This window comes from Perca fluviatilis, chromosome 19, assembly GCF_010015445.1.
Source record: "Perca fluviatilis chromosome 19, GENO_Pfluv_1.0, whole genome shotgun sequence".
In the NCBI taxonomy this organism is placed as follows: Eukaryota; Metazoa; Chordata; class Actinopteri; order Perciformes; family Percidae; genus Perca; species Perca fluviatilis.
In genome coordinates, this window is record NC_053130.1 from 4,250,401 (window position 1) to 4,267,006 (window position 16,606).

The 16,606-nt window shown below is 41.3% G+C and overlaps 1 protein-coding gene across 1 annotated transcript in view; it reads left to right on the top strand.

The window, feature by feature from the left end:
• The first annotated feature begins 204 nt into the window (after window positions 1–204).
• The window catches only part of arfgef3 (ARFGEF family member 3), a 93,564-nt gene continuing 77,162 nt past the window's right edge, over window positions 205–16,606 (top strand). Inside the window, exons 1-2 of the mRNA XM_039783761.1 lie at window positions 205–784; window positions 5,356–5,407. Coding sequence (XP_039639695.1) covers window positions 700–784; window positions 5,356–5,407 — 137 coding nt within the window. The 5' untranslated portion in view covers window positions 205–699. The remainder of the gene's footprint in view (window positions 785–5,355; window positions 5,408–16,606) is intronic.

Sequence of the window (16,606 nt, forward strand, 5' to 3'; positions counted from 1 at the left end):
TGAAGGAAAATCTGTGTAAACTTCCTCCACCTGTCGCCCAGGAAAAAGGAAAAATCGAAGCAGGAAAAATCCAAAATCCTATTCCAGTGACTCCATCGATCCCTGCCGCAGTTTCAAGCTTCCTCGCGAGGAAACGGTGTAAACACCGTGTTGCCTGGTTGGATAGAAATCCCCCTTTCTTAGCGGAAGACTCTGTGCAGCGCTGTGCTGTATTCCCGGCAATGCCAGCAGTTTAATATGAGGGATTAAAAGGACCCGGATCTGGAACCCCGCGAAGATCACAAGTATCAACCGGAACGGATTTCAAAACACGGTATAGCGCTGAGGGAATACATGACTGACGAAGATGAGAGCAGGGCGTTTTATTCATTGAATTTACCCACCGCTGGATGGGTGACAATTCATAATGAGGGTTTGTCAGATGTCAGAAGATCTTCGCTGCTGCTCCTGGAAGACAAAGCGGTGGGTGTAAACAAAATAAATACAAAAAATCGCTTCCTTGTTCCACCTTCGGAGGATTGGCACGTTGGCCTGACATCATTGGCTGGTCGTTGGGAATGAATCATCGCCTTCATCAGGGGGGGTCAGGGATGCTGCCACTGTCACTGCGACCTTAAAAAAAAAAAGACACCACCACGGACAAAACCCACACGGCGTGTCACCGTTCAACGACAATTACAAAACCTGCCAGGAGCCAGCATGGAGGAAATCCTGCGAAAGCTGCAGAAAGACGCGTCCGGCCACAAGCACAAGGCTATCCGCGATGCCTGCGTCTACGCCCGCGGTGAGTGTACAACAGCTCCCCCTTCCCCCGGTTCTCCGGCTGCGACTGTGTTCACCTGCTAGATTTTTAGGTGTAACACTAAAAGGCAGCTACACTAATCCCGCAGGGGACAGGCCTGAACCATGGTAGCCTATAGAACTAGTCCAAGAACCCGCGACACGTATTAAGGCAAATCTGTGGTTCTCCCAAGTTGAGGATTTGTTTTAAGGTGGTCGACCACCTTCATCACATCACTCTGGTGTAGTGTGGGATTGGGGGGGCGGGGGGGGGATTTCCGTGTCCATACTGTATGATGGTGGGAAGCTTCATCAGCCAAAAAAGGAATAGAAAGCTGCACCTGCTGTGTTTTTTAAAGCCACATCTGATTGTGCAGCATCACTTTCAATAGGCTAAATATAGTCAATTTTCCTGTGTGTAAGATGACACACGAATGCACCATTCTAGCAGACATTCAGTTTACACTTCCAGCTGCTCAGAGGCAGGATATACTACTCCTTTACTGGCTTGTAGTGTATGTGGGCAAACCATCTGTAAAACAACTTCTTACCTTCATTTATTTGCAGTTTAAGTGCCCATACATTTCCTAATGACATGGCTACATTTAGATTTTTAGGCTGCAGCGAAGGAGCCAGTTTGTTTAATTAATGGCCTATAAGAAGACTAAGCCAGTTTAAAAAAAAAAAAAATATATAGAGTTGAGTTTGTTGACATGAATGGGATTTGAAGGTATACATTTCATCAGCAGGTATTCAATAACCTCCATACACCGTAGAGCCATTCTTCAGTCCACTGTGCCAGTAAGTAAACACAGAAGCAGTGATCATAGAGAACATAACGACGAGATGAAGCACAGTAGGATCACTATAAAAATGTTGCTGAGAACAACAAATGTGCAGTTCCTTACAGAAATATGTCTGATGTGTAAATACAGAGCTTAATGAGCTTTATTTATAATGTTAAGCAGCTGTGATAATAGCTGTCATATGATGACATCATGCATAACACAGCTCACCCAATGATAGTGTATATATGTAGTTTGTTCTGTTGAAGAAGATGTCTGGCTGTCGGTCTTTAAACAAGCCGGGCATAACCGGAACGTACAGCATAAACAATAATCAATGGTGACATTTTTGCTGACTCACTAGTCCTCTCTTACCCAACTAAAAGAGTTGTTCAAATTAAAATGGTTCTCGGTACCATGACTAAGAGTAGCTTGCACTGCATACAGAGAAACCATGAAGTAGGGCTGGGTGATATGGAGAAAATCAGATATCACAATAGTCTTGAGCAAATACTTCGATGTCGATATTGCGACGATATTGTAATATCGACATCGAAGTATTTGCTCAAATATTTTGTATGTATTTATTGTATATTGTATTGTGTATTTATTTTGCACCAACTGTTGGTGCTTTCACAAAATATTTTCAAAATTTAGATTTTAGATAAATAATCATCAAAAGTGTGGATATAATGACTAAGTGGTTAAAGGCAAATACTGTGATAGAACAGCTAGAACAGCCTGGTAAGTTCAGACAATGACATTACTTTAAAACCAGGAGAAGACAACACTTACCATATATCTATTTACGGTATCCAAATTCTAAGACGATATCTAGTCTCATATCACCATATATCATCGATATAATATTGATATATTGCCCAACCCTACCATGAAGAACCTTTTTTTGAGAAAAGGAGGTTTTCTCGGCCGGTAGTCTGGCTATCACCAGACCAAGCTCAATCTTTTAAGATTGAACATCAGTCTGGGGAGTCTGCTCTGTAGTTTCTAGCGCACAAGAGGCGTGATCAACGGGCATAGTTCAGATGACTCTGTACGCAACTGGATAGTCCTTCAACCAATCAGACCAACGAGCCGGGTGACGTACTTTGCGGAACTGAGCTCCGTTCTTTTGGCCACCAGCGGGGCTAGCTGGTACATTTTTTTTTTACCAAAGCCGGTCGGTAGTAATGCAAACACATCCTTCTTTTGTAGGAATTGTTCCAGGGCGAGTTTCTGTTCCGTTCTCAGAGAAAACTTGCCTTTTGAAATCTTTTAAAACAGCAGCAACGGCGGCATCAACGGGTTGCTGCGCTTCGGTGGCCGCCATGTTGAATGTAAACAAAAAGCCACTTGCCGTCACTTCTCTGTCGTCATCGTGTTAAACCCGCCAATAGCGCGGCATGTGGATAAGCCAGTTTGTGATTGGCCCCCGCAGATTTGTAATAGAAGCAGGATAGAAAGACGTACAGGTTTCCAGCCTGAGCTGCAGGGCGAAAGCAAATCGCCGGCAGATCGGGCTGGGGTTACCCGGTCTACACCTAGAAGGGCTAGAAGTCTAGTCTGTCTGCACAGTCGGGTGCTTCCTCCAGCAGTTTTCTCTTCTCAGCGAGGCAGAAGAGCCTCTGAAACGGCATTCACACCACATACCAATAAAGTGGTTAAAAACTATCTAGAAGAAAATATGTTTAGTGACATGTAGGTGTTTGTTGAGCTCAGGAAGATCAGATGAGATGACATGTTTTCTTCACCAGAAGAAAAAGCTGGTTCCCCACGCAAAAAAATAAATGTCAACAGCATTTGAAAATATTAGCTAGCTAGTTAGCATAGCACAGAACATTGGCTCAGGTACAATGGCTGTGAATTTAAAGCTGCATTTCCAATGTATTCGTATAACAATTCAGCACAGAGATGATCATAGAGTTGAAGGATAAGGCTGGTAATATTGTAGATTTTTTTTTACATCTCAACAATGACATGCTCATCACATGTTCCTTCATTGTCATAAACACTGTAGTTTGGCTCCAAATGTGGATTAATTCGCCGCTGAAAATAGTCCCCAACAAATGCACTGTCTCCTCCTGTTTAGGTGATGTTTGTTAAAACCTACAGCGGCTAAGCTAGTGTTTTAAAAATGTAACTATTTATTTGTGACTAATTTTTCAACATGTAGACCTATGTCTTCAGTATAGGGCTGGGCGATAGGGAGAAAATCAGATATCACGATATTCTTGACCAAATACCTCGATATCGATATTGCGGCGATATTCGAGGGTTGAAAATTGGTGCTTTAACAAAATATCTTCACACTTAGATTTTAGATCAATAATCACCAGTAATGTGGACATAATGTCTAAGTGGGGAAAAGGTAAATAATAGAACAGTTACAACAGTCTGGTAACAGAAAAGTACATCACTTTACTGTAATGCAGCCTTTAAAACCAGGAAAAGACAACACTTATGCCGATATCACGATATTACGATATCCAAAATCTGAGACGATATCTAGTCTCATATCACGATATCAATATAATATCGATGTATTGCTGAGCCCTACTTTAGTATGCCCGCATTTCAAAAAAACGCAAAAATGCTAAAAGTAACCCTGTGTGTGCGCAGCCTTTAAAGTGAACAGTACATCTAATGCTGCAATGACCTCAGATAACGTAGCTCAGATAATAATAGAAAGTGAGAAACGTCGGCTTCACACGTTGAACTAACAAGAGACCCACTACTGCGTTCTTCCTGGTAGAAACTTGAAATATGAGACTTGCTGACATTTCTGAAACACACACACAAATCTCTGTTACTTTGCACAGGCTGGCATCTGGCGTACTGTACATACTGCTAGGTTTAGTGTAAACTTGCCTTGCCCCTGAACTGTATATTTCCATACACCTGCCAGAAAGTGTGTCTGTGTGTTTGTGTGTCTAAGGTGGCGTTGGGATGTTTGCTTCACATGTTATGGGCGTGTCTCCAAACAAGGGCTCGACCAATACTGTTTTTTCAAGGCCGATACCGATTATTAGTAGTTAATGAAATCCGTAGCCGACATTTGGATACACCGATATGCATTTCCAGCAAAAATTAAAATCTTTAACGGTATAGTAAGTGATGTCTGTATGTCACTCTGACACTTTGATGTTGACATTGTGTGTGTGTGTGTGTGTGTGTGTGTGTGTGTGTGTGTGTGTGTGTGTTTGTTGTTGTTGTTGTTTAACTATATTTGTGGGGTCCACAAATCGGAAGTCCAGTATACTTGTGGGGTCTGGACAGCTTTGTCGGGCCAAAATGCTGGACCCCACACATTTAAAGGGCTGTTTGAGGGTTAAGACTTGGTTTTAGGATTAGAGTTAGAATTAGGTTATGGTTAGGGTGAGGGTTAGGGTTAAGGTTAGGCATTTAGTTGTGATGATTAAGGTAAGGGTAAGGGGCTAGGGAATGCATTATGTCAATGACGGGTCCCCACAAAGATAATGCCACAAACGTGTGTGTGTGTGTGTGTGTGTGTTTGTGTGTTTGTGCGTGTGCATTCATCAGCACAATCTGAACCCATTCTCTACCTGCTGTCTCAGAGAGTTTTACCTGCCACCAAAGGTCAGGCTGGCCCATCCTGCCTTTTAATACTAATAATATCCCCACTGACGTCAGTGGAAACTGCTTTTTCCACATGCCCTAAATGCCAGCTGGGAATGGATGTTTCTGTTTGGTTTAAGTTAATGTAGTACAGTGTATCTGTTAGGTGTTGTTAATCGCAGCGTTTCCTTTTCTTTGTGCCATTAAACGACAGAAACCCTGGAGTCTCCGAATGGATCGGCCAAGATTTCCCCTTCACAGCTCCGGTAAGTTAAACGGCACACATTCCAATTCATTTCAACACAGTTTAGCTCATGTCAGATCACTTTAAGGCTGCACAATATATAATGTATATTTTGATTTTATCGTCATCGCAATTTCAACTGCCGCAATAAAGTTAGTTGAAAGAAGAGTATCAGTAGAAAGCTGCACTTTAAAATCTAACTGTCATCCTTTTTTTAGCGGTGCCTGTTATATTCAATTCAATGTTCAATTTGTTTTAGGTAAAACGGCACACAGGGTTCCTCCCGAAATATTGATTAGCCCGGTGGCAACTGTTTTGACGAGGGCCCGGCGCGAGCCAGTGATAACATGACAGAATTATGGACAGAATCGTGAAATTGAGAATTTAAAAAAAATAAACACAGATTCCATAGGGCCCTACATTACGGCAGTGCTAAACGCTAACTGTAACTGTTGTTCAAAAAACATCTTGCAGTAAACCGGGGGAAACCCTAGCATACACACATTCATTTTGACTCAGTTTAGCTCATGTTCAGTTCACTTCAACTCAAAGCTTCGAGGGCATGAATTTCAGACTTGTTATAGTCGATATGGCCAAACACAACAGGCCTAAAACAACGTATACTAGAAAGGGTAAGGAACGAAATGCTTGAATGAAGTGGCTAAGACAAGATAGCTTTGTCTTTCCGCCACGTAAACCATGTAGTACGTGTACCTGTGCGTTTACTGCAGATACAGGGATAACCAAATATTGAAATTCAAACTGTTCCTCTCTGAGCCCTGTGGCTTGCACTTACTTCTATTTCACACACTGTGTATGATTTGAATGAATTTGAATGGCCAAACGATTCCTGGGGATGATAATGCAAATATTGCATTGAAGCGCTGAACTCGGGCAGCGTGTCTCTAAGCATCAGCGTTACACGTCGCTCAGTTTGAACACAGTTCCAACCGAGGTTGTGCAATCCAACACAACAGCCCTGTAACAAATATTAACTTTGTGATGTTTTTAAGGTCCCATGACATGCTGCTCTTTGGATACTTTTATATAGGCCTTAGTGGTCCCCTAATACTGTATCTGAAGTCTCTTTTATATAGACCTTAGTGGTCCCCTAATACTGTATCTGAAGTCTCTTTTATATAGACCTTAGTGGTCCCCTAATACTGTATCTGAAGTCTTTTTTATATAGGCCTTAGTGGTCCCCTAATACTCTATCTGAAGTCTCTTTTATATAGACCTTAGTGGTCCCCTAATACTGTATCTGAAGTCTCTTTTATATAGAACCTTAGTGGTCCCCTAATACTGTATCTGAAGTCTTTTTTATATAGGCCTTAGTGGTCCCCTAATACTCTATCTGAAGTCTCTTTTATATAGACCTTAGTGGTCCCCTAATACTGTATCTGAAGTCTCTTTTATATAGACCTTAGTGGTCCCCTAATACTGTATCTGAAGTCTCTTTTATATAGACCTTAGTGGTCCCCTAATACTGTATCTGAAGTTTCTTTCCAGAAAATTCAGCCTTGGTGCAGAATTACAGCCACTAGAGCCAGTCCCACAATGAGGTTTCCTTAGAATATGCTATTTCTGTATCTGTAAATGCTATTGAAGAGGAGAGAGGGGGGGCAAGGTGGAGAGTGGGGGTGTGGCCTTGACCAACTGCCACTTTGCTCGCTTGAAAGCCTAGATGTCTCTCTCTCATAGAGCTCAACAGTCCCGCCCACAGCGGGTTCCGGAAGTAAAAATACAATGCAATTTCTCCATTGTCAAATTGGAGTATAAGCCATAAAATGGTAACCGTCGATGGTAGACTTAAAACCAGCATGCCGACGTGACTAAGCGATTCTACATGCTCATATGGACGCCAAAAACCATGGGGCACCAACCTTGTTTTGAGATGAAAGTCTTTTATTCGCGATGTCTTGGATAAGTACTTCATTACCCACAATCCTGAACAATCCCACAGTGATTCCCCTGATTGGTGGAACTCATGCTGGTGAGGAGGGGGAGCTGCCTGCACGATCCGTCACGAGGATTTACGACACTGCACGAATCACGATCTGTTCCACGCTTCTGCCGTTAGCCTCCGCTGGGAAGCTAACGTTAGTTTAGCTAACAGCTATTCGGCTAACCGCTAGCTGACCGTTAACGCAAACTAAACACTGGGGAAAGCAGGCTACAGCTGATGTAACAGCCGTTATATATTTTAACGGTTATTTTCAGGTTTTATTTTGAGGGTCTTTTAAAGTTATTACATGCTGTCTCAGCTAGCGGTTAGCCGAATTAGCTGTTAGCTAAACTAACGTTAGCTTTCTTTATTCAGTGGTGCGCGGTGGTTAATGGGATGAGTAGTTCCTTCGCTCTGAAATGACGATATGTACACAGTCTTGTACCTTTTGACTTATTTTGGATTTTCTGTTCGTTTTTTCACTCGAAATGGTACGTTGTATTCATATGAGTCACGTACCGTCTGGTTAGCCTAAGGCACGGTCTAAAACTCTTTATGTACGGATTTTTCCAGACGTCAATGGGAGAAATGAATGGGAAATTTACTTCAGGAACCCAAGGTCTCTCAGAGGAAGGGGCGGGACTGTTGAGCTCTATGGCTGGGCCAAATTCTCTGGGCGGGCAAAGCGGAGAAAGGGGAGGTAACCTTGCTCCTTATGACCTCATAAGGAGAAGATTCCTTATTGGTCCATCTGAGCTTTCATTTTCTCAAAGGCAGAGCAGGATACCCAGGGCTCGGTTTACACCTATCACCATTTCTAGCCACTGGGGGACCATAGGCAGGCTGGGGGAATGCATATTAATGTTAAAAAACCATTTGCCATGGGACCTTTTAAAACATTTAGCTGAGACTGTCAAAGAAGTTGTGATTCAGCAAGTTAAGGGGGAGAACTTTACCTCAAAACCTGCACAATATAACAGTACATAAGGGTCATTCTTTTTTTTTTAGCAGTGGGGGCAGGTCTGTCCGAACAACAACCAACCAACATAGAGGAAACCTTACACAACTCTAGTTTTGGTTGAAATCAATACATAGTTTACCCATTTAAATGTGAAAATATGTTGGCCCTATACACGCTTAAAGTATGGTGGGTTTGGCGCTAGCGACTTCAGAGCTGTTTCTGGTTAAACAGAAAGGTCTCAAAGAGGTTTAAAGGTTTATCTCTGAAGGGATCCTTCCCATAATATTGTCAGACACTTACAATATTAATCTGAGTCTGTCAGTGGCAAAACAAGCACTCTTTTGACGGTAAATACAAGCTGGACAATTGCCCTATTAACTTACATTGTAGCTTGTTTCGCCGACTGCAGCGATCTCGCTTAATACTGGACCAATGTCAAAGATTGCTGTTCCCATCAGTCACTTAGACACAAAAACATAGGAATATAGGGTCCAGGAAAAAAAAAAAACGGTAGTTACCCTTTAAAGTCTAGTGTTTCCTTTTGTAGAAATCATAAATTATCATTCTTCCTTGTAGGACACGGGAATATTTTGGCATTTTTTTTTTTTTGTCATGGAGATATTCTTATGTATAGGCATTCTAGCTTACTCTGTGTTTCAAGTGTTCTGGTTACATTTTTAAATGTATAAAATGCTAAATGAGTGGAGAGCTGCTGCTGGCCGTAGGATTGTGATGAAGGTGCCATAAATCCTGGATGCTGTTGCAGCTCAACGCACCGTGAATTATTCATTCAATAACCTTTTGTTGTTTTATTAAGGATTATTAGATTAAATATTGATGGTAATGTCTCTGTAATGGAGTGCGATGGTTCTCAGTCAGTGGGCTCATCTGTCTCTGCTGAAGACATTACGAGCCTCTTCTTATTACAAACAGAACAAAATGGAATGAAACCACGGTTCCTTCTGAAGGATAGTTGCTACGGGACGCCCTTGATCGACAGAATAATGATGGTTGATAGATTGAGAAAACGCACGCAACTACTTTGAGAAGGAATGACATTGCATTGTTTCCATCATTTAAATAATTCAAAAGTATTGCATTTGCTGGTTTATGAACATTTCTTAGCAGTCAATAAATGGGTTAGGGGCCATTTAAAAAAAGAAAAAAAAGAAAAGTTGTTTATGTTTTGCTGTTGACTTTGCGATTCTTGTCCTGATTAATATATTAGATTAACATCTTTTTTTCACATTTTATTTGTGTCTTTTGAGGCCCAATAGTAGATACGATAAGATATACTTTATTGTCCACCAAGGGAAATTTGTTTTGGACTCTGTTCGTTCCGCTAGCCTGGTCCTACCAGACTCTGGTCCATTAGCCTGGTCCTACCAGACTCTGGTACATTAGCCTGGTCCTACCAGACTCTCGTCCATTAGCCTGGTCCTACCAGACTCTGGTCCATTAGCCTGGTCCTTAGGGCTGTGACGATAACCGCATCACCGCAATACCGGCGGTGACGTGCCACTACCGCGGTCATGACGCCATCACCGCCATCACCGCCATCACTGCCATCACTGCATATTTTTTTTTTTTACCTTTTAGCTCGCGTAACTTACAGGAGAACAGATATTGTGTGATATGACATATAATGAAAGCAATAATCATTGTGTAGTTACCCTCATCGTCTTCTATTCTACATTCAAGAGTTTATGGAGAGAAAAAAAAACGTAAGTTGCCCGTAACTTCAGCTTTGCACATGAGGATGGACAGTCCATTGAGCTGAGGTGGACGTGGACACATTAACGTTAACGCTGCAGTGTTTACCATTGCATATTAGCCTAGCAGCTAGCGGAGTTTCTTTCTGCTTATAGCTTAATCCTGACAAAACCGAACGGTTGAATCTCAGCCTGCATGCACGTTTTGTAGCCTAAACAGAGCAGCTTACATTGGTTATCTTAGACAGAGCACTCTGTCTGCTCAGCTGCTAAGACCGCTGTGCTGCGCAGCGTCTGCCCTTGGCATTGTTGGCAAACCTTTTTTTTTCTTTTTACTTTATTGACAATAGTATGGAGGACTAAAAATGACATAAGGAAAAATAAATAAATAAAAGTAGAAATAAATAAATAAATACAGAAATATAGTGAAAATAAATACATTTCTGTATTTTTACATGTATTTATTTATTTATGCATTTCTATAAGTATTTATTTATGTATTTCTACATTTATTTATATATTTATGTATTTATTTATATATTTATGTATTTATATATTTATTTATATATTTATTTATTTATTTCTGTATTTCCACATTTCTACATTTATTTATTTCTGTATTTCCACATTTCCACATTTATTTTTCCCTGCGCCTGTATGCTAATTGAGTGGGGGGTGCTAACATCAGTCTGAAGAAGGATTGGTTAGAGCGATGTGATCGAAACTACTACTGCCTTGATTTCACTGGTACAAGGAAGCCTACTCTGCTGCTTATGTGCAGGTTGAACACCCCTATACAGCATAGTGTATATTAATGATAAACAACTAGTTTTTCAAAACTGGAGGAATATATAACCGCCATAAACGATTTTTTGAGATAAAATTGTGATAAAATAACTTCCGCTGTGGAGTCCATTCAAGCCATGGATGTATTAAGAGAAGCAGGTTAGCACTAGCACATAATCGTTTTGTTGGCTAGGTGTTTGTGCGGACATTGTGATGCTATGGGCCGGTGTGGACAGCATGTGTTGTCGAGAGGTGGATGCCTACTGGGCACTAGTTGAGGGTTTAGTCCCGGCCGGACATTACCTGCCTGACGCTCCATCCCGGCTTTTATCCCTGCTGCCTCAACCCGTTCTCGCTGCAGGTAGCATACCACCTCCTGCAGGCAGGAGTATGGTCCTCTCCAAGCCAACAGACCAGAGTATGTTTAGACAAGACTAATTTATAACACTATTATATTATTATACACTTCTATTATAGTCGGTCAGTTTTCTACACAAATAACAAACTGTATCAAAATAATTAATGTACATACTGTAACTACTTATATATAGCCATATTCTACTGCACTTCATACTATTCCTCCTGCACATACAGTACACTTATTCTTACGTTACGTTTCTGCACTACAGTGGTACTGTTACCACACTGCACATATCTGTCTATGTGATTCATACTGAATATCCATATTCATCCCGTTTTTCTTATAATATATTCTGTTAATACCCTGCATATATCTATATTCTTACTATGTTACTCCTACTACATTGCACATATCTGTACATGTTGTTCATTACTTACACATAGTTATACATATTTGATTTTTTTCAATTCTGGTTGGACGCAACTGCATTTTGTTGTCTTTGTTCTTGTACTCTGCACAATGACAATAAAGTATAATCTAATCTAATCTAATGTGCATTATTGATGCTGAGGGATTAGCAGATTTTTAAACTCTGATGTGCATACATACCTTTTATGGAATAGAATAACTGAAAATGTTACATCAAATAAGTCTATCACTCTCATATTGACTATGTTAACAGGATTATCAATATCAACATTGCACCCCTATCATTCTCTAGGCAATTCCGATACACAGCCTACAGGCAAGTGGTCCGATAGACATATGGGTTTCTGGGCAAGGAGATCAGGAAGGCAATACCAGCTTGTGTTGTAGCCGCAATCAGGAGGCAGTTTCCAGAGGAAGGGAGGCAATCAATAAATATATTTTGTTTTCATAAAATGAACACAATCACAAAGTGTCCTGTTGTATAAAATGTATTCATAATTTAATTGATAGTAACTAGGAGTGTTGGGCAAGGTACTTCCAAAAATGCAGTTCATTATAGATTACTAGTTAGTCATTTCAGAGTAATTAGTTATATTACAATATTACTGTTTCTGAATTGTAATGCTTTACACTACTTTTGCGTTACTTTTAGAAGTTTGACTTGGCAGGTAGCTTGTGAATTTCACCACCAGATCAATAAAGTCTCATCTTTATCAACTTTAATACATCATAACAATAGTTATCTCAAGACACAAATAGAGTAGGTCTAGACCACACTATAATTTACAGGGACCCAACAATTCTAGTAATTCCCCAAGAGCAAGCATTTAGTATGACAGTGGCGAGGAAAACCCTCCCTCTCAGGAAGAAACCTGGGACAGACCCAGGCTCTTGGTAGGCGGTGTCTGACGGTGCTGGTTGGGGTGTGATGAACAGTGGCAATAATAGTCACAATAAAGATAATTGAACTACGACTATAAATAGTAGTTGCAGTAATTCATGGCGTAGGAAGGTAGCGCAGGGACCTGCAGGTGCGAGCAGGACCCGGCGACAGCTGCAGCCATGATTTAGGGGTCACCCTAGTCCAAGGAAACAACACATGCACAACCTAATACAGTCCAGTATGAAATATCTTCTTCCTACCATTAGAAGTAATTTGTAAATGTTTATGTGTCATATACAGCTAATGATAGATACAAGTTACACTACCTGATGAGCATTGCAGACATGTGATGTTGCACTGCCACCCACGATGAAGCACTAATGGTCCAGGATCCTGTAGAGAGAAGCCCTCTGTCTCTTCAAAATCTACAGTGCTAGGAGCATCTATCCCTTCATTACTGGCTGCACTCTCTGCCAAAATCTGAAAAACACAGAGGTTCAAAATCACTCACAAAAATAGGATACAAGCTTATAGTTACCAACTGGATCAGAAATAATAATAATAAAAAGAGAAATAAAACCAAAGCAGCTCTGACGTGTCAAAACCTCTAGTGGCAAAATCTAGGAGATTTCAGCATATTGATTAATATATCAATTTGGACTTTCTTAATTACCAGAGAGTAGCCTACTGGGATACAAAATCATGCAGGAGAACGGTCTGAATTGAAATGCGGGAAACTGTAGTTTTAGGCTAGCTAGCTACCTGCCAACAGCTCATAGCTAGCTTAATAAAATGCGGGGAAACAGGGTGTTTTTCCCGTTGGGTTAGATTGCCCAATACATACACGCTCAAATCACTTCTTTGTTCTGAAATTATTAGGTTAAAACATTACCAAATCAGCCAAATTTAAGAGTTACAAGAATTAAAAGTAAGACTTACTCTGCTAAGAGCTCTTTTTGGTGCAGGAATTTCTGCAAGTGCTAGCTAGCACTTGGTCCTCCAGTCCTGCCCGCGCCAGATTCAGGTGAAAGCTTTGATGGTGGTGGACTTGATTCCATCGAGTGCACCGAGGGAACAGCATCCGTAATCAGCCTCACATGGTCCTTACTCCAAAATCCCATCCGAGACTCCAACAAATCTCCAGGTCTATAACTCTCCGAGTGAAATGAGCACCACAAACGACCCGAGTGTGGTGACGACGCGACAGTGAAGTCTGCTCACTTCACCGGCACAAAACGCACCCAAAAACGAAAAACCTTACTTTTCCTACAAGGAAAATGATGTACAAGCGATTTCCTGACAGACTGGACTTTGTGCAACCAGCACAAACACAATAAATTACTATTAATTCAGTTATGAATTGAACCTGCACATTGCTCTTTAAGCACCGCCCGACTCATTACCCGTATTACACACTAGCTGCAGCATTCATAGGTAGCCTGCGTCCAGAGATGGATAGATGAATCGTTTGCTTCTGTCTGGTTAGCGACACGGCCCCCAGCTAACCAATCCTTCTTCAGACTGATGTTGGCACCCCCACTCAATTAGCATACAGGCGCAGGGAAAAGGAAATATGGAAATACAGAAATAAATAAATGTAGAAATGTAGAAATGTGGAAATACAGAAATAAATAAATGTAGAAATGTGGAAATACAGAAATAAATAAATGTAGAAATGTGGAAATACAGAAATAAGTAAATGTATAAATAAATAAATGTATAAATAGATAAATATATAAATAAATAAATAAATAAATATATAAATACATAAATATATAAAAACAAATATATATATAAATAAATAAATACATATATAAATAAATGTATAAATACATAAATAAATACATATAGAAATGCATAAATAAATAAATACATGTAAAAATACAGAAATAGCCATTTATGTTACCAAAATGTATTTATTTTCACTATATTTCTGCATTTATTTATTTCTACTATTTTATTTTTCCTTATGTCATTTTGTTACTCCATACAATAGAGCGCTTTCTGAACTGTCTGTGGAATAGATCAACGGAGATGAGAGGAGAAAGCAGTGTGGCCATAAATGACAGCAAAACACAGTAAAGACTCTCCCATTGAGCTGAAATGGAAACACTGTGCTATGGGTTAAGCCGATGTTTATCGGGGGGGAACGGCCATTCACTTTACCGGCGGTATTGACGACAGATAAAGCCACTGTGTCTTGAGAAGCTCAAGCTTGTTGTTTTATTGTTTACTTTACATCATCTTTGCTATCTCTTTTTCCTCTCGCTTTTCCTCACAGCAGCACTCATACGCTGCTCTCCGTTACCGCTTGCTCTCCACACGGGCACTGATGTCAATCACTTAAGGCCCCCTGCCATTTTCGCTCTAATTTATGCTACTCTTGTAAGGGGGTTGCGGTTAATCGCCATACCGCGGTGATATGTTGCTTCGTCACCGCGATAAGAAAAATACTATACCGTCACAGCCCTACTGGTCCTACCAGACTCTGGTCCATTAGCCTGGTCCTACCAGACTCTGAGACTCTGGTCCATTAGCCTGGTCCTACCAGACTCTGGTACATTAGCCTGGTCCTACCAGACTCTGGTCCACTAGCCTGGTCCTACCAGACTCTGGTCCACTAGCCTGGTCCTACCAGACTCTGGTACATTAGCCTGGTCCTACCAGACTCTGGTACACTAGCCTGGTCCTACCAGACTCTGGTACATTAGCCTGGTCCTACCAGACTCTGGTACACTAGCCTGGTCCTACCAGACTCTGGTCCATTAGCCTGGTCCTACCAGACTCTGGTACACTAGCCTGGTCCTACCAGACTCTGGTACATTAGCCTGTCTCCAGACTCTGGTACACTAGCCTGGTCCCCAGACTCTGGTCCATTAGCCTGGTCCTACCAGACTCTGGTACATTAGCCTGGTCCTACCAGACTCTGGTCCACTAGCCTGGTCCTACCAGACTCTGGTCCACTAGCCTGGTCCTACCACTGTCCTCCCTACATTGGTTACCTATTAAATTTCGTATTGAATTTAAAATATTGGTTTTAACCTTTAGAGCATTAAATGGTCAGGCCCCAGGATACATTGCTGACTTGTTACGTTCATACTCCCCAGGCCGTGCCCTTCGATCAGCAGGCCAAAGTCTCTTAATAGTGCCAAAGACTCGCTATAAAACACGGGGAGACCTGTCCTTCGAGGCTGTAGCCCCCAGACTCTGGAACGCCTTGCCCTTGCTCCTCCGTGTGGCTGACTCTGTTGATTCTTTTAAAAGGCAACTCAAGACACTGTTATTTAAACAAGCTTTTAGTTGACTGGGTTTAATTTATCTTTGACCTTTTAAATGTTTTATCTTCATCCAATGTATTTTAATGTGGTTGTACCTTGTGAAGCACTTTGTGATTTTTATCTGTGAAAAGCGCTCTATAAATAAACTTTACTTACTTACTTACTTACTTACTTACTTACTTACTTACTTCCTACCAGACTCTGGTACATTAGCCTGGTCCTACCAGACTCTGGTCCACTAGCCTGGTCCTACCAGACTCTGGTCCACTAGCCTGGTCCTACCAGACTCTGGTCCACTAGCCTGGTCCTACCAGACTCTGGTCCACTAGCCTGGTCCTACCAGACTCTGGTCCACTAGCCTGGTCCTACCAGACTCTGGTACACTAGCCTGGTCCTACCAGACTCTGGTACATTTCATTATTCCAGAGAGTCTGACCACTCTCCATTGACAAGTGTTAACTTCCTTGAAGGCGAGTACTCTGTTGACGTTAAAAACTATTGGATCTGCCCAGAGCCACTCTGGATCTGCCAGAACCAATCGCTAACGTGCAACAAGAGGGGATACCGACGAGGCTTATATTTAGCATTAGCATCGCTAGCGTTAGCCTTAGCCAACTCCTTCGCCACTAAGAGAGCGAGCTGGAAAAATCAAACTTTTCTCAACCCCGTGGGAGGAGGGCCCACACATCACGGCCACCAACACAACTCAGCAAAGATTGGGGGTCTCGCCCTGGGTGTAATTCAGTGTATAACCGCCACTGATACAGACTACAGAAAAAAAAATCTTTGTTCGGTACAGATCTTTGAAAAAATCACAATATAACCATTTCAGTTTTTTCATTGAGAATAATAATACAAACATGGTC